Source organism: Centroberyx gerrardi, chromosome 11 (assembly GCF_048128805.1).
Source record: "Centroberyx gerrardi isolate f3 chromosome 11, fCenGer3.hap1.cur.20231027, whole genome shotgun sequence".
NCBI classification, from domain to species: Eukaryota; Metazoa; Chordata; class Actinopteri; order Beryciformes; family Berycidae; genus Centroberyx; species Centroberyx gerrardi.
In genome coordinates, this window is record NC_136007.1 from 11,221,534 (window position 1) to 11,246,533 (window position 25,000).

At 41.2% G+C, this 25,000-nt stretch overlaps 2 protein-coding genes across 2 annotated transcripts in view; one reads left to right on the forward strand and one right to left on the reverse strand.

The window, feature by feature from the left end:
* The window catches only part of LOC139917142 (actin-binding LIM protein 3-like), a 44,329-nt gene extending 42,543 nt beyond the window's left edge, over positions 1 to 1,786 (reverse strand). The window contains exon 1 of the mRNA XM_078286394.1: positions 1,768 to 1,786. Coding sequence (XP_078142520.1) covers positions 1,768 to 1,786 — 19 coding nt within the window. The remainder of the gene's footprint in view (positions 1 to 1,767) is intronic.
* A 494-nt stretch (positions 1,787 to 2,280) lies between these two features.
* On the forward strand, positions 2,281 to 21,296 carry adrb2b (adrenoceptor beta 2, surface b). The gene is made up of 4 exons (XM_071906200.2): positions 2,281 to 2,325; positions 18,864 to 19,020; positions 19,175 to 19,466; positions 20,097 to 21,296. Exons 1-4 carry the CDS (start codon positions 2,281 to 2,283, stop codon positions 21,175 to 21,177), a joined length of 1,575 nt encoding a protein of 524 aa, XP_071762301.2. The 3' UTR covers positions 21,178 to 21,296.
* The last annotated feature ends 3,704 nt before the right edge of the window (positions 21,297 to 25,000 follow it).

Consider the following 25,000-nt stretch of genomic DNA (forward strand, 5'->3'; position numbering starts at 1 on the left):
TTTAAGGAAGTTCAGTGTGCATGGAATGAGTCCTGAAGTCCTGATGCTTTTGCAGACTTCAATGAAACAGAATAGAAAGAAAGAAGAACATGTGTGAATTGAGATAAACTATAATTACCAGTGTGTGTGTGTTAGAGTGGTAACTGGCACCAAGTCTGCCCACCATATCGTTAATTTCCTCAAATATTTTCCCCAACCTTGTTATTGTGTCAGTATATGAGCGCAGGAGTTCAGGTTTTGCATCTCTGTGTAGTCTGTGGTGAATCTATGGGGTGCTGCTTTACTGTTCAGGCAGCTTAACGTCCCGGCGCTGAGTTGACCTTTGATGCTGTAGATAAACAGACTGGATTAAAACCAAGGTCTCCCATGTAGGGATCCAAACCAGTCAGCCAAAAGATAATCCCCCCCTTTCTATGGGAGATTTTGGGGTTATAATCGCTCGACCATGGCCCCACTACCACGCTGACATGAACGTAGTTGTATCGGAGTGTAGCCCAGCCGGAGCCCTTATAAAGCTAAATATCTCTATTGGGTGGAAGGTTTGACGATGTGACAGCCTGGTGCAAAGTGTAGCACTGTGACCAGCTGGCAGCAGGTTGATATCCTGGACTGGAAACCAGGTTGTGGCTTCTTCCACTGAGACCAATAGCCAACTGATCAGTCGTTAGGAGCCTTTTGGACTGTCTTACTTGAATAGTTGTTTTGAATACATTTTTAGTAACACTTTAGATTAGGGAACACATATTAACTATTAATAAGTTGCTTTTTGACATGCATATTAGCAGTGTATTGGTTCATTATTAGTCATTACAAACCACTTATTAGCACCTTATTCTGCACATTTGGGGTTTTCCCTCAATAGCCTCCTAATTAGTGTTTATAGCAGTCAGTAAAGAAGTTGTTGACATGAATTGACCTCTTTAGTATGCTTTGATCAGTATGGGGCTTATAAGGTGTGAGTATCACATATTATTGAGGGAAATTGAGGGAAAACCCATAGTTAATAGTTAATATGTGTTCCCTAATCTAAAGTGTTACCACATTTTTAAATACTGCATTAATTATTTCTTGCAAAAAAAATCTACACCCCTCAATTTATTAACTTCTTAAGCACCTATCTGGCCTGACAAATAAACATTGAAAAACTCAAGATTTGAACAAGCCCATTTGATTGCAGAGGAATTGATTTGCAGAGGAACAATGCTCAGACAGAATCTTATGACTGTAAGTCAAGTAGGAATTTCATTAGTTGAGGAAAGCCCCGGTTGTTATCAATACCAGAAAAATCTGTATCAATCCATACAATCTGCATACTGTCACCAGAACTGGCAACACAAAAACTACTGGCAATGACAAAAATACTGATGAATGCTGTCAGCTGTCAATACATAATATCAGTATCCGTTTCAACAGAGAGGCTAATCTTCACTGACAGAGATCTAATGGCATGATGAAATACAGTATCAATAAGGGAGTCAGTGATCAATACCTCAGTAAAGGGCTGTGATGTCTATTTGAGGTTAAACTCTCCCAGGACACTTGTTATTGATTAGGCAGATTAAAGAAGTAGGTTACAGCTGACCTAGGTGGCATATGACTCATACACATACACACACGCACACACACGCACGCACAAACACACATACACACACACACACACACACACACACACACACACACACACAGCCACATATGTACACTCACACGCCCACCCAACCTCTAACACACATGAACACCTATACACCCACACCCATACACATTTCTTACCTTTCGTCGGCCCACTCATGATGCATCTGCCATGTAAAAAAAGTGGAATTCCAGCAGTTGAAGGCTCGAAGATAACTGTGTGTATGAGTCAGTTTATTTAGGCTTCAGACAGCAAGACAAAAGCTCCAAATATCACCAGAGACTCCTGTCAACTCTCCCTGTCCCTGCCCAGCTCAGTGCCGGGCGCCCTAAAAACTCTCTCTCTCTCTCTCTCTCTCTCTCTCTCTCTCTCTCTCTCAGTCTCTCTCAGTCTCTCTCTCTCTCTCTGGATAGGGCTTCCCTGCTCCTCCTGGCAAGCGGATTACTGCCAGGCGCTACCTCTCCTCCCTGCGTAACGACAGCCGGTTGCGGATTTGGTTAAATCCGGATTGACAGCACTATCCTCCTCCTCACGCCTTCCCCTCCGCCTCTCCCTCTCCAAAACCAGCGGTCCCATAGCTCCCACAGCAGGGCCGGTGCACGAGCATCCGTCCCCCCGCCCCAGACAGTCAGTGCGCTCCCGTGGTCGCCGGCATGCCCGTGCGCTCCGGTGTGAAGCCTGAAATGCTGGAGAGTTTGGTTTGAGACTCGGAGCTGGAGCGGCTGTACCGGGCAGGACGGGCTCCTCTCGCGGCCCAAGAGCGCCCAACAGTGTCTGAACTCCAAACTATCAGGAAAGCACCGGCTTTAGCCTGCATGGCTCAGGCTAAATTAACAGGAGATCCTAGACTTTTTCATGTCAAATAGCTCATGAAAAATTCCTATAATATTCCTACAGGGAGTTTAAATGTATATGTGTCTCAGTAGTGAGTTTATAGTGAATTGATCACTTTAATGTTTTTTTTTTTAATGATTTCACTATAATATTCCCATAATATTCCTATAGGGAACAATGGAGTATATGTGCTCATCAATAGTGATCTTATCATATTTTATAGTATTTTTTTTTTTTTTTTTTTAATCTTCCTCGGTATTACTGTAGGATTTTTCTGATCATAGCTGTATGATATTTTGATGTTTGCTGTGATATCTGTAGGATATAAAACGTATTATAGGGCTATGGTTGTTGTTTTTTTTATTTAAGGGTTGGACCACGAACTACAGTTTGATAAGACTGCATAAAATGATCAAATTCCTTTTTGTTTTTTGCAGAAAGAGGTCTTTGCATGTCTGGATTACCAACAAAACTTGCAGGGAACAAGTCCAAGAACAAAAGCCCCGGGTTCATGTGTAGATAAATTCGTAATTTTACTGACAATTTACCCTCTCATACATGACTGCATAGGCCAACTTTAACTTTAACTAACTTATGATGGGCAGGACGGATAAGGAGTAGCACTGTCAGTAACACTCTCTTAAGTAGCCTAACTGAATAAATAAACACAAGTTCATGTTTCAGTCTGGGAAATGCAACGTTAGTAAATCACACTCTCTGGCTATGAGACTATTGTGCCATAAATTCTAAAAAATCTTGAAGAAGTGAAAGTTTATCAACTACAGAGCTGGATCATCACATGTAGCTGCATGGAGCCTCCAAAAGGTGGCGGTGTTAGTTAAGAAGACCTCGAGGGAAGGGACATCCTGACAGAAGAGAGCCGGAGTTGCTTTGAGTTGAGGGTTCAACCTCCCAGACTGGTTTTCGTGTCATTAGTTAAATGAGAAATAACAATGAACCCAGATCAGTCTGAGGATTCCTACAACCTACTGGGACTCAATCCTGCTTATTGTCCATGCACTTGCATTGCGTGGGTTTGATTCTGGTTCATGCAATGCTGTCACCAGGATTTGGAGTATTCATTTCAAAGCATTAGAAATTACTGATTCTATACATTAATATTCTACTGGAATACTCAAATTCAATAACATACTCTGATAACTAGCTACCTAGTTTCAGTGACTTTTGGATTTCTTTGCCTCCAAAATCCAGTTAATATTTTAAAAAATGACACTGTAGTGATGACACAATGACACAATTTAGACACTGTAGTTTGAATTGAGTTATTATCATAATCTAGATTTTGCATCAAACATTATTTGTCATTAAAACAAAAATAACTCTTCTCTTCTCTTCTCTTCTCTTCTCTTCTCTTCTCTTCTAACAGTGCTCCAAAACAAAGACTCAACATGTTAGCAGCTAACATGTAGTTACCTTTCAATCTCTTTCAGCCCACTTCCCTCCCTGTAATTCAAAACAATGTGCAGGACACTTCCTGCAGACTCTGGCAGACCACAGACTCTTTCTAGCTCCTCCAGTACTGATGCTGCAGCACAAGAAAGGAAGAGAACACTTTCCCTCCATAATGAGATATCCTCCGTTTCAAAGTACATAGAATGACTATTGAAGTTACTTTGTATATCCTAATACCTTTACTCACAAAATGGTGACATTTTTGACAGTGTAATTAGCCTATTTGTATTTTTGAGATATTGAGCAAGAAAGGTAAGGTGTCACTTTTATTTTCAAGGTCGATTTATAGCACTTTGTAACAGAATCTATTATCTCTATAATCTCTATATCTATCTCTATAAACTGGAGTTCACTCTAATTAGGTCTGTGGTCTCTGTCATGGTGTGGAGTCTAGACTGGTTGAAGATCTTTTTTCTGTAAACATCAGTCACCCTGGCTTCACATCACTGAGTCGAGCTTTAGGTCTTGGCTGAAGAATTTAGAGGGAAATCCCACTGACGGAGGCCAGAAAAACAATATGTAAACTGGAAAATTACACGGTGTGTGTGTGTGTGTGTGTGTGTGTGTGTGTGTGTGTGTGTGTGTGTGTGTGTGTGTGTGTGTGGCGGCAGGAGGGGGTCTCAGATGTGATTAATGTCCTATTGTAAAGTCAGTCTGCCTATTTAAAAGTATTTGGGACACACTATAGTGAGACGCATCATAAGAACAATGTCTGGCAACAGCACTGAACGCTATAGTTTACTGTGTGTACTTTTGTGTGTGTGTGTGGTGTGTGCGTGCGCGTGTGCGTTGATAATCATATTTTCTGATAAAGACAATAACATTTGTTCAAATGCAATTATCAACTTAAATGAAATAATATCTACTATTGAGAGTAGACAGCAGACAAATCATTTAATACAATCTTGTTAAAAGCTGTTGTAAGCCTGTCTGTGCATCTGGAATATTATTTGAATGCAATTTTAAACTGGGATCCTGAACTATAGGACCTGAATTTGCAGGGGGGAAAAGTACTACAGGAAACTATTAACTACTTTTGTGGTTGTTCAAATTTTAAATGCTTCCTGAAATTGTAATGATGGGAAGGATGATCAAGTAATGTTAGCAATGGAATTTCCAATATTTACTATAAAACACTGGAGGTGCAGTTGAGTTAGTTAGTTTGACAGGGACGATACAGAGAATGCCTGTTATTGTCTTTAAAAGATGAAGTGAAATATAGCTGCTGGTCAGAAGCAGAAGTTGAATAGGGCACACTGTTCCACTTGGTTTGCCTGTGTGTGAATGTGTATGTGTGTGTGTGTGTGTGTGTGTGTGTGTGTGTGTGTGTTTGCGTTCACATGCCTGTGAATTTCAAATGGGGAACAAGCGTACTTTCAACCACATTTGACAGAATCCTGCTCTCATGGTGTTTGGTCAAGAAAGAAAAGAGACACATGCAGGCTAGGACTGGTGCTACTGCTTCATATTAAAGGTGCTGCATGTAGCATTTTAACATCAGTACTGTAAATCATTACAGTTCATTTTGAGATATTATAATTTTCACAAGTATCGTAAACAAACGAGGCCACAGCTGGGAGGACTGGGAGCCTCATGGCCTCTACACTGCATCTGACATTGTGTCACCGGGTCGGATTGAAAATCTGCTGGATTGCTTTACTAACTGTACCCCGAACAAGTGAAAGATCAATGGAAAAATCAATTCCAACATGTTCATCCTCTTGAGTAAAGTGGAAGAGAAAACATTGGTTTCTCTTCATAACATATAAGACTTTAACGGAATAGCTGGAATAGCTAATACAATGTGCGTGTGCGTGTGTGTGAGAGAGAGTCAGAGCCAGGAAATGGGACAAGGTGAAGGTGAGGTTACATTGTGCGTGTGTGTGTGTGTGTGTGTGTGGGTGTGTGTGCGTCAGGTTTGTCAGTCATCTATCTAGCTCTACTCGCCCCCCGGGGGTTAAGGGTCATTAGTAGGCATTCTGACTCAGGTGATAAATTGGAGAGTAGAGGTCAGAGGTCATGGGCAGACATGCTACAGCAAATTCAGATTTATAGTTTGAGAATATGAAAGTATATTTATTTATATAACACTTTTCAAAACAAAGTTACAACGTGCTTCACAAACAAAATAAAGCAACAAAGTGCTTCACAATCAAGAGAGATAAAAGAACAAAGGACAGATCAATAGACCAGTGAGGTGAAAGTAATAAAAAACATCATAATACAAATAAAACACTAAAAAGCAAAAGGTAAGGTAAACAGATCTAGCCATAGGGATAACAACAATTAATAATATATGTTTAATAATATATGTTTCCTTACATTCTCCCAAAATATGAAGTGAAAAGTCATTCCTGCAGTGAAGTTTTGCTGGAGTCTTGTCTCTCTCACACAACTTCATGTTAAAATCACCTCAGGGCTTTCTGCTATGATGTGTTTACATTATATCAGATGGTGGTTATGATAACCATCATGCTACCAAGACACATGTTGTTGTACTAATTCCACTGGATCAACAGTGTCGTGTATCATAGGAAATATTGATAAAATAATCACAGGGAGAAATCCATACGATTGAAGTCGATCATTTTTGTATGATATAATAATGTGAAGCAGATTACAATCCAACCTTTTCTGAAAAGGTACAAGGAGACAAATAATTTCACTTGGATAGAAATGGTATTTCTTACACTTCAGAGTATATTTTTCAAACGGACCGGCGGCGTCGTTCTGAAGTGTGCTTGTGCAGCAGATTAGACTTAGACATGCCTGTAAGCCTAAACATCTCCCCTGCCTGACTGCTGCTTCACTCCCACGTGGAAAACCTGGGTGTGGAGCCAGTTTTTCATACTGCCTTTGGTACATTTCCAATACAGTTCAAGCAGCTGTGTTTGGAGAGACAGGAATTGTCTAAGCCAGTGGAGTACAGTAAAGTATCAGGACAGTACTGTAAAGGATTATTCTCTATCTTATGTCCACCATGGGGAGTTAGATGAGACAACAGGAAGCAACAAACCTGGATCTGACCTGGTCAAATTCACAAATGATATTCAGTGTTTGTTTTAACCTGCAGGGAGCACCAGATGGGTGGGGCTCACAGTATCAGGGCCATTCAGATAGTGTCAGTTAAGTTGTCAATCACATACAGTATATACATCTAATACATTTAATTTTCAGTTTCCGATTATTGTCTCAACTTTGAGGGAGAAAACCATTTATCTCAAAAAGTATTTGCAAATATTGTTTGACAAAGACAGCAAAAAGATGTCTGTGCGCTAAAAGTAGTCCTTGAATATTACTCATATTACAAATAAGGGTGAAGCAACAGAGACACCATTTTTGACTAGTGTGCGAGTTTCAGTTGCTTCACCCAAATACTATTTGACCCAGGTCTTACCCTGATTTAACAGCATAATGGGTGAATACATTTCAGTCAGTAAAGATCAAAGGAATATGCCAAGTTTTGGCCCATTGGTCAATTTACCTGTTGAGTGATGAGAACATAAACACCAAAATAATCCATGTGTCCCCGGCTCCATGCTAACACTTTAGCACATACACTATGTTGAGTGATGGTAGGCGACCATCTCAAAAGTGAGAAAACAACTTGTAGCGGCCCTAATGCTAAATGATCATTTTAAATAAGTCTGCCAATTATCTGTAGTTTGGTAAATTTACACAAAATATGATAGAAAAATAACATACTATTTTGATTTACTGGGGACTATTTTCCCTGTTTCCATAGAAAATAAACGTGATGGACAGTGGGAGACTGTGTACAGCTAAAAATCATTGGGCAGCGGATGAATACATGGTCGAAATAGTTCCAAAAATAAACCTGGTTTCATCAGTTGATTTAATTTCTGAAGCTACAGTTCATATAAAAACCACAAACAACTTTTTTATTACTAAAAGGTCAGTCATCTTGCTTTGGATAATGTTAGTCGCCTACTGTCACTTTTATGTTTTGTTTTTGTGTTTAAATTAGGGTTAGGGTTAGATCCAATCTCCCAAAAACTTGATGCATTCCTTTACTGTAATTTATCTTGTAGTAGCATAGCTACTTTTGAAGCTGTTGAAATGAATGATAGTATAATTCAAGACAGCTCCAAATAGGTTTTTTTTTTTACAATACTACTTCATCGTGATAAAGGGATGACAACAGACACAATCAGAGAAAAAAGGAGAGCGATCAAAGTGCAGGGAGAGGGAAGAAGAAAGGGAGAGATGAAAGATGAGCAACAGAGCAGAAGAGTTATACAAGAGGGAGACAGCGGAAGAAACAGAGACAGAGAGAGTGATGAGAGGGAGTGATGGAGAGAGGGAGAGCGATGAAAGAGAAGAGAGAGGGGAGATGAGAGAGGAGAGAGCGATGAAGGAGAGGTGCAAAGAGAGACAGAGAGGAGAGAAAGAGGCAGAGAGGGTGAGCGATGGAAAGAGAGGAAAGAAAGAGAGGAAGAGAGAGAGTGACAATGATGACGGAGAGAAAAGAGAGAGAGAGAGAGAGAGAGAGAGAGAGAGGAGGGAATGAGAGGTGCTGACTGGCAGGAAGTGTGTGTTTATCTTTCCGTTCAAATCCCTCAGTCCTGATCTGTAAGAAATAGAACAGTCATTTCCCTTCTCTTCACCTGTCAACACACACACACACACACACACACACACACACACACACACACACACAAACAGGAACGCATACTCACACGCATACAAACACACATATTTGCATACATGAAGGGCCGACTTTTGTGACTGCTGAAAAGTGCTGCAAAACAAAGTTCATTCTGTGTATCTATATGTTGTTTGTGACCCTGAAGTTTTCTTGCCACCTCGTTTGACCCTTCTAATCATCACATCTGTCAAAGCAACTCTCTGTCGGCTGAAAAAAACACATAAACACAGTATAGGAGAGGAGAAAGAGAAGAGAAAAAACAAGGGTTGAGCCGGAGATGATGAGAGAGAGAGAGAGAGAGAGAGAGAGAGAGAGAGAGAGAGAGAGAGAGAGAGAGAGAGAGAGAGATTAGATAAGGGATTATTGCTTTGGCAGTATTGTTTTGACTTTCATGCATTTTGATTGTATGGACTAAAAAAAAAGCAAAACCAAAGTGCTACACAGATGAGAGCAAATGTTCAGAATATAGTCAAAAAACTCCCCCCCCCCCCCCCCCTTTTTTTTTTGGCACGATACACTTTTTGGTGAGTCATGCATCACCAGTAGAGTAGAAATCTATTCCTCTATCTCAGCACATTATTTATGATCTGGATTTTTTTTAAATTTCATTTTGACTGTTTTTTTTCCATTTTACATGGAGACATATTGTTAGGCCTTGGTGTGGGAAAGAAGAGCTACAAACTGGGCAGAATAGTGTAGGATATATGGCAGCAGGACACAGTACAGTACCGATGCACATCATGTACAGGATGCACAGAATGGGTCTGCTTAGAATATCTTTAACATCTTTAACTCTGCACCCAGCTGAGTCCGGGATCGAATGAGAGAATCTGTCACCGCTGCACCATCTTGCTGCAGATGCATCGCATTGCACTGCAGGTGTTGCAGGGGTTGGATTTGTTCTGTGGTATTTATGCACAGATAAATCATGCATAAACTAAAACTTGCTTTGCCAAGATGTTTTTCTAGCTGCGTTTTTTGTGATGAAAACATTTCACCAAAAATGAAAATTTAGGCTGTAATATTACAATCAATAACTACGTCTAATCAGTTTTATAGCAATAGATTTGAGCCACAGGATCGTTATGTACAACAGTTTGCAGCAACTTAAATGCATTATGGATTAAGCATGATCCTCGCTAAAACCCGGATCCTACACAATACAGAGGCAAGAAAAGCCTTATTTTGAAGAATTTTAAAGCATTTCTGTTTTACTGGATTCGCTGGAGAATAAGAAGAAAGATCAGAGGAGAAAATTCACAACAAAGGCCATGAGACAGATGTCGGCATGTACATTAGCCACCAGGACAACCTCTCTTACTTTCCTCATCGTTGTCTTACTTTAAGTAGTTTCCTTGATTGATAATCAAACACTTAACTAAGAAAAATAGCTTGGCTCGTGTCCTATACTGATAGATGGAGCTGTGAGGAGAGGGAGGAGTGCAGAAAGAAAGTAATGGATGCTGTAGGAGTTGGAGAAGGAGTGTTAGGGAGAGGAAGGGATGGGAGGGGGAGCGGAAGAGAGGGACTGGTGGAATGTGTTGGGGCGAGACAAGAGGATATGGCCGTAGTGGAAGAGACACAGCAGGTCGCCTTTCCCATAGGAAAACACAGCAAGGAGAGGCGAGCACAGAGAAAACCACAACAGGGAGAGAGAATATGTAGAGGAGAGAGAGAGAACGGGTTAGCCTGGTTTCAGCCACATGAATCACCAATTTTGGTTTTCATGTGTATTTGCTCACTGGTCATGTGACCATATGGCTTTTTCATGGTACCAGCAGTGGTTTCCTCTGCAGGCATCAAGCACTCTGACTCTGTGTTTACATGAGCAAAGCCACTCCGTGCTACCAGAATGATGAGGAATGATAAGCTGGGGGTTGAAACATAATTGATCCAGGCAATGGTGAGGCAACGTTTAACTGGTCACATGGAATGGTTATCACTACACAGTCCTTTAGGCCACACTGGCTTAGGTCTGGGCCCCCTTGGATAAACATGACCCAAAACACATCATGGAGGGAGAGGTGATTAGAGAAGAATGAGAGATAAAGGCTGAAAGTGCGAGGAAGAAAGAGAGAAGAAGAGAGAGAGAGAGAATGTGAGGCTCTCACTGCGGTTCCATCTGCTTGAAATGTTTCCTGTCCTGTTTCCTCTGGCAAGAGAAAGCACACCGTTGTATGATTGAGATGACAGCAAAATGAAAACACTAAAACTAGACTTAGACTCTAGTTTACTTTACTTAGACTATCTCTCCAGTTTAAGTGTACTTGTGCCATTCTGTCTTGGTGAAAGAGCTGCTGACCAATACAATCTGGTTGGACACTGAAAGTGAAATCAAAATGGAAAAACTAATGCTCATCTCATGCCTGTAAAAGGTCTGGTAAACAGTCCTTCAGTGTGTGTGTGTGTGTGTGTGTGTGCACGCGTGTGGCAGGGTGTATCCTGTGGAAATACACCATGACGGTAAAATCCTTCTGGCTTCCTCTCTACTGTCTGTACACTGTACATAACATACATAAACATGTGTGTGTGTATGGGTGTGTGTGTGTGTGTGTGTGTGTGTGTGTGTGTGTGTGTGTGTGTGTGAGTGAGAGAGAGCGACACACAGAGAGAAAGCGAGACACGGAGAGAGAGAGAGTGAGAGAGATGTGCACTTATGTTGAATTTATGCACACATATTTCTTATTATAAATACAAAGGGTAATTGCTTTGGCAGCATGAATGAATCCATTGTTTGTAACAGGTTGTTTATAGTCTCAACCAAACATGTTCTCTTCTAGGTCGAGGATGTTAAATAAGAGTATCAGGGATTCTCTTGGGCAGCGTGTTTTTCAACTGTCACACAAGTGGGCTCTTCATGCAAAAGTACATGTCTCTGTGTACGTGTGTGTGGCTTTTGTTGAAAAATGTCAGCAGGTCATCTTCAACATAAACAAGACAGAACGCTGGTTCAGTGATGTATAAAGAACTCTTGAAATTAATTAACTTGAAATTTTAGCCTAGTACATTTTGTATGCTACAAAATGTACTAGGCTAAAAGTTATTGTTGGTTCCCACTCACATTTACATTTTAGGCATTTTGCTGCCATTTATCCAGAGAGACTTACAGTCACTGCAACAGTGGAATAAGGTTGAATCCCTAAATTGCCAACATTACCAGAACCCAATGATAAGTAATGTAAAGGTCTTAGCACCCAGAAGAAGCACCCAGGCAGTTAGAAGCAACTAGTGAAAACTAGCTTCACACTTGATACATGCTTGCCAGCTGTGAGCATCATGGCAAACAACATTTAGATAAAAATAAAAATGTTTAATAATAAAATCGAATAACTAATATAAGCACACGACTACAAAAACTAATTTTAGCACTTACATACTATTAGCCAGGCCAATAAACAACATCCTAAACTTAAATTAAGCAATCTAACGTTGTTAAATTACATGACTTACCTTTTCGGGAAACCAGGTAACTTGAAATGAATCTTGTACTAGCTAGCAAAACGCTTCCACAAGCAATGTGAAATATAGTGAAATGGGAATTGGAAAACGTAATCTTCCAGTGCAGCTGCAGTGAAAAATGGCCACAGCGGGAGCGGTAACTGACGAGCTATCTACTGGCTGATAAAGGTTACCACTACCACAGGCATTACAGATATACACAGTTCAACAAGGACCTAATGAAAATCCTACAATCTCTTAGTGACATCAGTACAAGCATAAAATACATTCCTGTAGCCCTAAAATAATCATGCACCACCAATAACAACAAAGTGCAAAGTAGGTATAAGATAGGTATGTTTGGCTGGGAAAAAGTTTTTTTCTGAAATGGCTTAAAAAAGTTTGCCAGTAGGAGCTAAATTGTAGCACATGTAGCACTGCACTGTTGAGGCACATTTGATAAAGTAAACAAATGTAAAGGGATGTTTTGAATTTAGAGATTGAGGTTGTTCATTTATATGCCTATCCACCCATTAATGTATCTGCTCATCCATATCTTCAGGCATTCAACTCTCTCCTTCAAACCATCCATCCATCCATTCATGTGTTTGTTACATATTAACCTACATACTCCACACAGCTACTATCAGACTGACTGATCTTCAGGAAGATCCTCGATGTACAGTAGGTCACAACTACACAATGAGTGTTGTGGTTTTGTCCCATTTCGCCAACGTTATCATGTGCTTTGTGTTTGTAGTAAAACCCAATTAAACCAGAAATGACTTAAACAGAAGCCACTGATTTCAAGGAATATACAAGGGTCAACATGCTGTCCTGAACTTATTATATACTTAATTACATGGCAATTTTCTTCCTGTTCCTCATGTGCCATTTACACATGTATGAAAAGGTTGAGAAGAAACTGATGATGTATTTACACTGGAGGATGTGACCCACATACCACCTGGAGGGCACGGTGGTGGAGTGTCGCCTCACAGCAAGAAGGTCCTGGGTTCGATTCCCGCCTGGGTCGCTGTTGGCACTGGGGGCATGTTCCCCCCCCATGCCTAGTGCCCAGGTGGGTTACCTCGTAAAAAAGGGCCTTTCTGTGTGGAGTTTGCATGTTCTCCCTGTGCATTGTGGTTGTTTGTGACAAATAAAGACAGGTTTGTCTGTCTGTTTCCTTCCTTCCTAAAGCTAAAGAACAAACTCATGCTGACACGTGATGAAAATATTTGAAGTGACACTGGATAATGTGAAGGAAGTATAAATATGCATGTCACTGATGTGGAAACAGAAAAAATAAGATGTGCTGAGAGCTGAATATGACTCTACCTCTTTTCAGACAAAATAAAACTATTCCCTACACAGACAAAATGAATGGCTGAACAAACATGTCCAGTCAGAGCAAGTGTGTCATGAACTTAACATATGCCATTTGTGAGATGCTTTTATCCATAGCGCCAAAGGAGCATGAGTGTATACGTTAGCATGAGTGCATATATGGTTAGCATGAGTGCAAATACGTTAGCATGAGTGCATATATGGTTAGTATGAGTGCAAATACGTTAGCATGAGTGCATATATGGTTAGCATGAGTGCATATATGGTTAGCATGAGTGCATATATGGTTAGCATGAGTACATATACAGTTAGCATTCGTGGCCACAGTGGGAATCAACTCCATTCTCCAACTCCATTCTCTACCATTGATCTATTGAACTCCTGTTGGTAGCAGTCCATAATTCTGTGATTTCATGCTGTTTTATGTGTTTGATGTGTAACTCTGTCTCATTGGTGTATATGGGCAGCAGGTAGACTAGCAAAGACCTTTCACCAATTCAGGGGTTTGAATAAACTGTGCAACGCAGGGTTCCTCTACAATTTTCTTTCAGTTCACTCAGTTCAACTCAGTTTAAGTTGAGTAAGTGAAAAGCAGACGGTTAGAGGTTAGAAAGCAGCATTGTGACCGGCTGGGAAAGGTGGGGAAAGTCAACAATAATGGTCAAGTTGCCCTTTGCAAGGCACTTAAGGCATAACAAACTGGACACTATTTTCCCATCTTATTCCACCAAAATCTTGTCAACTGCTTCACAGAGCTACTTTTGGTGCTCTGATGAAGGTGTACTACCGAAATGCATTATGTCTTGGTTGCCTGGGTGCACAGCTCTCTTTTCTTATTTAGCCCTAACCCTAACCTTAACCTAAGTTGTTTTAGCACAGTGATAGGTTATGCGGCTCGCCATGTGTGGGTATAGTAGTATCAATGCGTAGGTAAAGTATGAATCAAGGGTCCACAACAAGATTTTATACAAACATTGCATGAGAACTTGTTGCCTGTCTACATGCACCGCTGCATCAAGTAGTGAAAATAAATACTGAAAGTTTTCAGGTCATGGATAAACTGAAAATTAAGTCTGAAAATTAAGAGTAAGCATCAATATGTTGGAAGAAAGACATACTTTGGCTGCTTGTGGGTGTCCATTGGCCCTATAGGACTGTGTTGGAGAGCCGCACCCAGCCAAGCAAGATGTAAGCAGCTCTATAGTGAAGCAATTGACAAGATTTGGGCAGAATTGTTTGGCAGGATGGAAAAAGAAAATAGGGTCCAGGTTGAAAATGGTCACCATTATGCTTTCAACCCTTCAGCTGCACTAGTACAGCTGCTCAGTACAACAACAGCAGACTGTGGTTAAGACTGAGTAGCTCCCAGGTGTGAATGTGTGTAGCAAAATGAATGTGAAGTAGGTGTTGCTGAAAAAGAGCTCAGCAAACCGTCCCTGGATAAATAAAGGTTAAAAAAGTAATCTTTCCCACAGGGCATTAAGTGCTCTTGAGCTCTCAGTGCGCTGCAGACATGCGATACACACTACAAGCTATTCCTTGCACACTGATAGGCTACTGTCTCGCTGTGATGTCATCAGGGCTTGCCTATAAGAAGGGTGACTGGCTCAGCTGCTTCAAAAGGGCAAGTGTGGTGAAGGGCTGAAAGAGTGTGTTTACATGTGAGGGTGTATGAGAACGAGAGAGAGAGAGAGGGTCACACACAAAACCAGACATTCACACTCAGCAAAAGAGGAAGAGAGACCGTCAGCTGCTGACAAGAACACTATAATGACACTTTGTGCTGTGGATTTAAAAGCGTGTGGATTACCAAATCACTGGATTAAAAAACACTGGACGGAGTCTGGAGGTAGGAAACCTAACTGCATGTTTAAGTCTGGTTTACACTCCAACAACAACATATGCTTCCTGCACACTGTGTTCGCATGTGTATGTGCAGTTCTTATATCGACAGAACTGTGCAACTGTTTACACTGAAATCCAATTTTTGATGATGTCATGTCCCTTTCAAAGTCCTTTTTATACAGCAGATAGTGTCTGTTGGTTCACAGCTTTCAGAATTATTCAAGCATTAAAGTGATTTTAGCATTAAAGTGATTGGGTAGGGATCAGCTCAATAACCATCAGGGGAATCAGGAAGTACAACGAAATTGTTGATCCTAGAGTGACTGACCCATTTTATACATTTTTGCATTGTATGCATTGAAAAAGGCTTTCCATTTAAAATTATGTTTATTATTATTTACTTTACTGATTATTGAGGTTTAATTTAATTAATATGTATATTTACATGTATCAGGAATTTGATGTGGTGGTTGTTGCAGACAAACTAAATTTACACAGTGTCATTGAATACACAAAAATATTTACATATAAGCTGTTATATTTATTGTGTTTTCTTTATTCTGACAGTTAAATAGAGAAGACGTCTGACCAAAGATAATTTGGCAGCAAGAAAGCACATTATGTGAGGGTGTTTCTCTGATTCAATTCCAAATCCAAACTAGATTTCATCCTTAATATATATGGTTTATTTTATTAGGACAGCATAATGTTTTATGATGCAGCTCTTGGCGTGATTAAGTGCTATAGTCCAGTCTGTGTGTTTTTCACAAAGTGTTCACAAAGAGCTAAACATGTCTCTTCCCTCTCAGCTTTGTCTGTTTTCATCAGTTTATTCTACAAAGCAGTGCTGGGTGTTCTGTGTGTGTGTGTGTGTGTGTGTGTGTGTGCGCGCATGTGTGTGTGTACCCATGTGTACTTGTGTCTCTCTGTGTTTGTGTGTGCACGTATGTGTGCATGTATGTGTGTGTGTTGTTGTGTGTTTAAGTGCTCAGTCATCACCACCACCCAAATGCCTCTCCCTAAACATTGGGATATCTGTGTCTCAGTAAATCTCTTGTGTTTGATTATCGGCCTCAGAGTGCCGGTTGAGTGTCTTTATGTGTGTGTCACTGTTTAAATGGCACAGGCAGAAAGCAGAGCAGACTGAGAAGACCCGCTCTCACAAGCTTGACTGTGTATCGGGGCAGGTAGCCCTCTAGATTATTGATCCAATCAACAGAGGCAATGAGCGATCGCAAGGCACCATTAAAGGGTCGTCAATGAAAATGGTGGCAGGGTTATCTTAAGAATTCATTAGCACCCAGGCTTAGTGAAGACAGCAACAAGTACACTCCACATATTACAAAGATGACTAATAAGTGCGGTAGATGAAATTACCCAGTTCTCATTTCTCTTTGGATATGTATTAGATTGTGTCTATGCTTCATCCATTTCAACTGAAATAGGCCCCTTACCTCCACTGATGAAAGATTGATTTTAAAAATGACTGTGATTAACTTAGCAGCAGCTCCATCACTTACAACACAGCCGCACACCTCTGTATTCTACGGATGTAAATAGGTTGGGAACATTTCTAGAATGATGACAAATTTTCTAACACAAAATTAGCTGTTGTGGACTGCAGGCAGCATGACGGACAGCATCCTCCCACTGTGCTAATATAAGCTCATATGTAATTTGATGTCAACTATAAAAAGTAATATTTAAGTAGTTCAACAACATAGCATTAGCTTGAAATGGTGGAGTGTAAGTTTGTAAAACACAAACGCTTGTGCAGTTCTATATTTGTTTTGTTTTCTTTGTTTCTTTTTAGGACAGTAATTTATTCAAGTGACTGTCACCTAAAATTAGTCTCTGATATATAATTACATGAAGTTGCTTCATTACATGGGCTGGTAATTGTTCACCTTGGCATTTTGAATTGGGTCCCAAAATTCAACACTGTCCTCATTGGCCACTGGAAAACTGGGCAAACACTTTTGAATCAATGAAGCTCTTCACAGCTGGCATTAACATGCGTCATGAGTGTTTGGATTGTGTTGGAATAGAGCCAACCTGCATATAAATCCAGGCGTAACTGGAGCTAAGAAGATCCGATCACCCAAAAAACCTCATCCTTTGGCCAAAAAAAAACTGCAAACTGTAAATGCAGTTGTCTTTCCTACATATTACAACTGCACAAATGGAAATACACGTCCAAATGTGGCTCTAACTAGGAAGCACACACAAAGCAAACAGGTGGCAGGCAGCTCGGATCAGATCGTAACTAACAAGGACTATTTGAAAAGCATAACTTATCAAAATGGATAGGATGGGGAACAAGTGAGACCAGGTGTCTGCTGTCAATTTGGCCTGACAAAAGTATCTATATTTATATCGCCTATTGTATAAGATTATGCTTCCTTTGTGAGGGAAAGGGCAAGTTGACAGCAATATGGACACAGGAGACTCATTTTAATGCCATTTGTACATGCAATTTAGCTAAATCATACCAACACACAATCCAGATACAAGACATATGTTAATACTGTGGGGACTGGGAGCCCATCTGCTTGGCAGTGTGATAGCCAGCTGTGATGCCAGTGGAGCCAGTTCAAAAGCATGCTCTTGAATTATACACAATATTCCCATCAGAGGAGTGAGTTTAAAACCCTTTTCATCTCTGTTACACCAGCATGCAGACCGCTGAACTTTATACAACTGATCAACAAGGGAGATAATGCCTGAGATGTCTCTGTGAAAGAACACAAAGACGTCCAACTCTACTTATGAGACAGCAGCAGATTTACCTCCCTGTCTACTGCCTGGCCAGCATTAGAAACATGAAAGACACTATCTGCTTTTCACTGGAAAATATTGTAATATATAATGACCAGTCATTTCTCTGACTGCCTGATTGCTGCCATTGCTAACTCAGCACACTGGTCTCCCCTAAACGTCATGCCTTACAATTGGTGTGATAGTTCTCCTTTAGCAACTGTTCTGTTCTGAAATGCATTTGAGATGAATTAACATTTGAACGACATGGGATGTACTTCAAGGTGCTCAGGTAGAGGGGTGGGGTGGGGGGTATGCATGATTGGACTGTGTGAAACTACACTGATTTTAAAAACTCCTTCCACCTGTTAACACATGTTAAGTGCTGTAGTAGCACAGTGTTGCTGTAACTAAGAGAATATTTAACTCATGCTACAGGTAGAAAATCACCAAGCTACCTCCTGGTATGTGGATGTACAGCACACAAGCCTCCAGTTGGATGATGCCAACTGTTGGTGGATGTTGGTTCATAATAAATACTTCCATGGCTGATGCTTGTTTGACTTCTACAGTACTGCCTGGTGTACGAGTGCACACTGTACTTCCCTTATGCAGGGCCGCCTAAACAGTGCGTACTATAATTCCCCAGTAAGCAGTGCGCATTGCAAAAAGCGCTTCACATGAACAAATGAACAAACACACAGAGCCCGGCTCCTCCCAAGCACCTAATAAACCGCTCACATACAAGATGAGCTAAATGCTTCACTGTTACTCATATTACTTCAAACATTTTAAACATGTCCAACTATTTTTTTTGCCAAGGTTTGCTGTGAACAAATTTGAGTTGTGTTCTATTCTGTGTTATGACTGCAGATCATGGAGAGTGTGAGTGCTGTGTCAGCGCTGGCTAACCAATCACAGCACACCAACTCCTCCCTGCTCTCTCCTGATTGGTCTCCGGAGTACAGCGATGCAGAGCTGGTGCTGCTGGGCGCTGCCATGGCCATCCTGGTGTTGGCCATAGTCTTCGGTAACTGTTACACAACTATAATTGCTAATGAGGAAGTGGTTAATTGATTAATTGATTGATTCTACTAGTAATTGTCTGAACAATCTGGCTTTTGTTCACATTAAAAAGAGACTTTTACAAATAAGCCAATTAATAGATCTTTTCTGTTGTCCAGGCAATGTGTTGGTGATCACAGCCATCCTGCGGTTCCAGCGGCTCCAAACCGTCACCAATCTCTTCATCGCCTCACTGGCCGCTGCTGACCTCATCATGGGCGTGGTCGTGGTCCCCTTTGGCTCCACCTACATCCTGCTGGGCGCCTGGCAGTTCGGAAACCTCATGTGCGAGCTGTGGACAGCAGCTGACGTGCTGTGCGTGACGGCCAGCATCGAGACGCTGTGTGTGATCGCTCTGGACCGCTACCTGGCCATCACCTCGCCGCTCCGCTACCCGACACTGCTCACCAGGTAGGACAGAGCTGTTTGGGTGTGGCTTTGTGGTTTCAAGTCGTATAGATCTGTCAAAAATACAGTTTCATGGGGTGTCCTGTTGGATCAGTGGTCTAGGGTGACATCTTGGGTTCGAATCCAGCCCGGGACCTTTATGTCATGTCATCCCCCTCTCTCTCCCAGTCTTTCCTGTCTCTCTATACTTTCATCTGTCGAATAAAAGCAAAAATGCCAAATGCCCAAAAAAATACAGTTTAATTCTAAATTCACCATTTGAAAAAAGTGTTCAAATTACTTTTCAAAAGATGATAAGTAATTTAAGTCCTGCGTTGCCAAAATGAAAACCGCTTTAAAGAACAGACATTTATAGAGGTATTAAATGATTAATTGAAGGTATAGATTTTTTTTCTACCAAATGGATTCATAGCATTTTGGAAGTGAGCTGTTCCAATAGCTCAAAAAAAAAAACAAGGTACAACTATTTCAGATCATCACATTTAGGATGCAATCAAAGCATGAGAGGAAGATCCTTTATTTAGCATCTTGTGCCTAGGTGCCATCTCCCTTTTAGTAAAACCAACACAATATTCTTCACCTATTTATTTATCGGTCTTATTTTTTACTCTCTTTTCTCCTGCTGCTGCCCAGGCGTCGGGCCTTCGGTGTGGTCCTCGGGGTTTGGGCAGTGGCCTCCCTCATCTCCTTTCTGCCCATCCACATGGAGTGGTGGGTGTCCGAGGAGGAAGAGGCGCTCCGCTGCTTGGCCGACGAGTACTGCTGCGAGTTCAACACCAACATAGCGTACGCGGTGTCTTCCTCGATGGTGTCGTTCTACCTGCCGCTGGTGGTGATGGTTTTCCTCTACACCCGGGTGTTTCAGGAGGCCCAGAAACAGCTGGAGAAGATCAGAGGGCGGGAGAGGCGCTTCTATCACTTGCATTACGACGCACAGCTGGCCAGTCCCAGCGAAAGCCCTGCAATGGATACGCTTAGGACAGGAGCTGGGGTGGGAGGACGAGGAGGAGAGGAGAGACTAAACATGCCGAATAAAGGAGGCAGAGACGCTGGGGGGGAAGAAGGAGGGGCGGAAAAGGGAGGAGGAGGCGGGAAGAATAAGCAGAATGGAAAAGGAGAGAGCAAACAAAATGGAGGAGAGAACAGACAGAAAACAGAAAAAGGGGAAGGTAAGCATTCTGCCACAAAGCGTCTTAAGTTCTGTCTGAAGGAGCATAAAGCCGTGAAAACTCTGGGTATCATCATGGGAACCTTCACGCTGTGCTGGCTGCCCTTCTTCATCCTCAACATCCTGATGACCTTCCTCAGGCTGGGAGACGTGAAGCTGCTCTTCAGGCTCCTCAACTGGCTGGGCTACTCCAACTCAGCCTTCAACCCGCTCATCTACTGCCGCAGCCCCGACTTCAGGCACGCCTTCCAGGAGATACTCTGCCTGAGGGGCAAGGGGGGCTGGGGAGGGAGGAGAGGGTGGGGAGGGAGGGACGCCTACTGCAAGGCCCCATGCAGGACCAACGGGAACACGGAGGTGAACAGTGTTAAGGGAGTTAATGGGGCGGGGTGGCAGGGCAGACTGGAGAGCTCGCTCACTGTGGCTCCGCCCACACCGCGCTCTGAGGAGCGGGTTTTAGAAGTGGCCCCGGGCTCTCTGACTGACTGGCAGGCCAACAGCTCCACCAGCGGGAACTGCAAGGAAACTCTGGCTTCTGTTGTTTGACCAATTAGAATATTAGAATTTAAATACCACTGGATAACAGGAAGGCGGAGTTATAATGGACTGCGTATTACTTATACTGCCACTGAAATAGGAGCAATAGGAGGGAAATGTCTTTATGGAGGCATGCACTATTATCTAAAAGTGTCACAGTGCCATGATGATAACTATCACTACAACAATGGAGGTTGTTCACATAAGTTCTGATGACTGAAGGACTGAAATACTGGGGCAAAGTGTGTTAAATTCCCCATGAAATGAACTCCCATTACTTTTACTTCCTGGAAAACACAGTATCTTTAATGGTGACCTCATGCTGCACCAGTGGGCGTAAATATAAATTTCTAACCAATAAAACCATCAGATTTTTGAACAATCCCACCCTTCCGCACTCCTCCCGTCAAATTAAATTGCCTTTCTCTCCCTGACTGATATTTAATTGGTTTAGACTTTTGAATGATCCCTCACTGCGTTATGTCCCGCGCTAATGCATCAAATCCAGGAAGTAAAGGTGCCATTTCATGGGGTCTTTAAAAAAAAAATGTTGCACACTCATGCATTCCAAAATGTACTTTAATTATATGCAGTCAAGTAGGAAAATCAAAAAGTGGGGGTTGTCTAGAAGTGTAGAGAAGTGAGCCAGTGACCAGAAGGTTGCCGAAATTCCCGTTGCCGAAGTGCCCTTGAGAAACATATTTGACCCCCAACTGCTCAGCACTAACAGTAGAAGATTTAGTTGTTGTTAGCGGTTGTGAACGTGTAGCAGGGTATCGTTGGAAAGAAACACTCTCTGAGTTAATACTGTAAAAGTTAAATAACAATTCTGTGCTTTTACTAGAGTGTATTTTGTCATTGGTACATATTCTCATTCATAAAGGACCCCAACTGGTCAGTTTGGATGTCAGAGTTTCACATAAAAAATAAACGTTCTACTGCATCTATCTATGACATTACATTTTAGGCATTTATTTGATTTTCTCTGGGCGACTTACAATGAATGAGCAGTTTGGTAGGTTCAGTATCTTGCTCGAGGACACTTCAGCAGGACACGAGGCTGTTGATGGACACAGACACACACATTATAAGGTTTTCAGTGTTCCCAGCCTCATTACAAGCCTCTAAGACTCTGCAGCAGGAATTTAACACTAACTTTTGCAGCGCTCTGCCAGTTGAGCTTTAATGGGCAAGACGCTCATCCAGACAAAGGAGTACAGTTTACATCTCTATTAAGCGGAGAAAAAAAAGTGTAGATTTGTGTGATATGTTTCCCCCCGATGGCTAAAAGTCTTATTTGAAACAGAGGGTCTCATTTGAGGCTAACTTATAATAACCTTAAAATTAGCAACAGTCTTTCTGTCTCCTGTTTTTCCTTCCTTCCTGATAAGCTTCATAGCTTTTCCAAAATCGTTTACTGGTGTATACTTGTGTATCAGATAAACATCTGAGGCCCAAACTTGTGACTGTCACAACTGTTCGTTCTCTCTCTGGTTTCTACTTTCTTTTATCACTGCTGGAACTATTTCCCCCTCTCTAAACATCACCATCGACTCTCTCTTTCCTTTTATCCTGTCTGTTTTAGCTCTGTTACCGTAAAGACATTGTGATCCGTTGAACCGGGCTGGGGAGAAACAAATTTCATGTAATGGGATTACAGTAATCTGATTCCAAAAAAAAACGGTCTGTTACACTTACAGTAAAAACATAGTGATCAGATTACAGATATTTTGAAAAAATACGTAATTACCTTTTATATCACTCAGAAACCTGGTTGAAGGAAAAGAGGCATTTAGATTGAGAGATTATAGAAAGAAACTTTTTTTTTTTTCTAAATTATGGTTGACAAAGTAACCCAGATATATGTAAAAAGACTTCCTAGAATCAGATTACATTACCCGTTTGAGTATTCCAATTAATTATGTTGCTGATTGTAATTTAAAGGAGGTAATTGGACAGATTACATTTTGAAAGTGACCTCCCCAGCCCTGCTGTTAAATGTATAGGTAGTTTGTTATTTAATTTGTGTTTAAACTCGCTCCTAATGTGTCAGCCTGAACAAGGTATTGGGGGTCAATAATTGGTGATTGTACTGTAAATGTGACCTGTGCATGTTGAGTATGTCTGTCTGCCTGTATGTGTTGTGTACATGTGATATGAATATTGGCTATTTCTTTGTGTGTTGTAAAGCTTGAAACATGCCATGGTTTACTTGTACTCTATCTGTATGAGATTTGATGTCTATTTTAACCTGCTTAGAGTACCAGATGGGTGAGGTTTACTACATCTGGACAATAGTTCAAAAGTTGTCATTAGATCACAGAAAAAGTATACTAATACTTTATGATGATTGTCTCAACTTTCTGGCACTAATTGCACTGTCCAATGTGGTAAATTCAATTTATCTGGCATTCCAGAAAGTTTCAAACAAATGCTAAGAGTTATTTGGAAACACTTTTTGTCCCAGGTTTGTTCTGTGCACATGAACATTGGAGTACAAGCTGCACTGAAACATGAATATACATTCTTTAAAAGGATGTGTCATTTTCATCACATGTGTGTGTCTCTTTTGGGATAAAGGGTTTCCAATTCATGTACCTTGGTTGTAAAGCGTGGTTGCAACAGTTTTGCTTTTGTTGTGACCTGGTTTGGAATAACACAGATTTTTGAGGCACATCTTAAAAGTGTAGCTTTTCACCAGGACAGGATTCTTTTTCTACCTCCACCAGAGTAACATGAATGTCATATCATCTCTGTAAAGATGTGTTCATAAATTGTTGTTGTATATGTTTCCAAGTAAAAGGATAAAGTTTGAAATTTTACTGATTTTAAATCTGTTGCTTAGCTAAACTTCACAGCTCACATGCTGCCTGGCTAACAAGCTGTTTGGCCGTGTCCAATACGTCCAGTGGAGGATGTCTGACTTCTCCAACATGCTCATCTGTCTAACTAGACAAGTTAGCTAACCAAGGTACCAAGCATTAGTGTCATTTACTTCTGACTTTGTGACTTCTTGGTCCATGAAAACATGGTACTGTTCATTTCTTGGGAAAACTGGAAAGGTTTTACACACATCCAAAATGTTGTACACAGGAGTCGGACAAAAACAGCAATCACATGAAGAAAAGAGGAATGTCCGCTCACTGTTTCACATCAGACTAAGACCATGTTTGGCTGAAACATTACTGTCCCAATCACTTTTTGGGAGCATTGGAACAGTGAGCGGACATTCCTCTTTTCTTGATTTGACTGCTCCTTTCTTCAACATCAAATTACTAGCAAATAAGTGTTTTTTGATGTTTTTGATGTCATCCTTCTGAAAATGGGCAGCGCAGACAAACTTTGTGAGAACGTTATCGTGGTGATGGTGATTTTGGCCAGTTTGGCAAGCAGCCAGGCGGCAAATGTCTGACAGACTACAGGGCACTTCATTAACTATGCATTCTGTCGACCAATCAGAGCATTTATGAACATCTGGGTATATTTAACGTAATTTATACTGGGAAGTAGACTGGATTTCTCAAAAACTGTTGCTGATGCTGTTGATAACGAGAGCTACAGTCTCTCAAAGGGCATTAGGGGAATTTCCATCACACTGACAGTTACAATATTTCGGGAAAGTTTACCTTAAAAGACCTTTTGTCAAACCACACCATGAGAGTGGGAAATATGATTCTCAGTGCATTGGACCTTTAATCTCTTTATCTTCGCTCACGGGATAAAGGCTTTTTGTCTTTATTCAGTTAACCAGTTATTCATGAAGAGTCGGCTTGCCTGTTTGTGTTCAAGTGGAAGTGTGTGCGTGTATTTGTGTGTATATGTGTGTGTGTGT

Excerpts from the sequence above, each read along its gene's own strand:
- adrb2b (XM_071906200.2), top strand. The coding sequence starts at position 2,281 with ATGCCCGTGCGCTCCGGTGTGAAGCCTGAAATGCTGGAGAGTTTG. Across the intron at positions 2,326-18,863 it reads CTGAAATGCTGGAGAGTTTG|ATCATGGAGAGTGTGAGTGC; the intron begins GTTTGAGACTCG and ends TTATGACTGCAG. Across the intron at positions 19,021-19,174 it reads GGTGTTGGCCATAGTCTTCG|GCAATGTGTTGGTGATCACA; the intron begins GTAACTGTTACA and ends TCTGTTGTCCAG.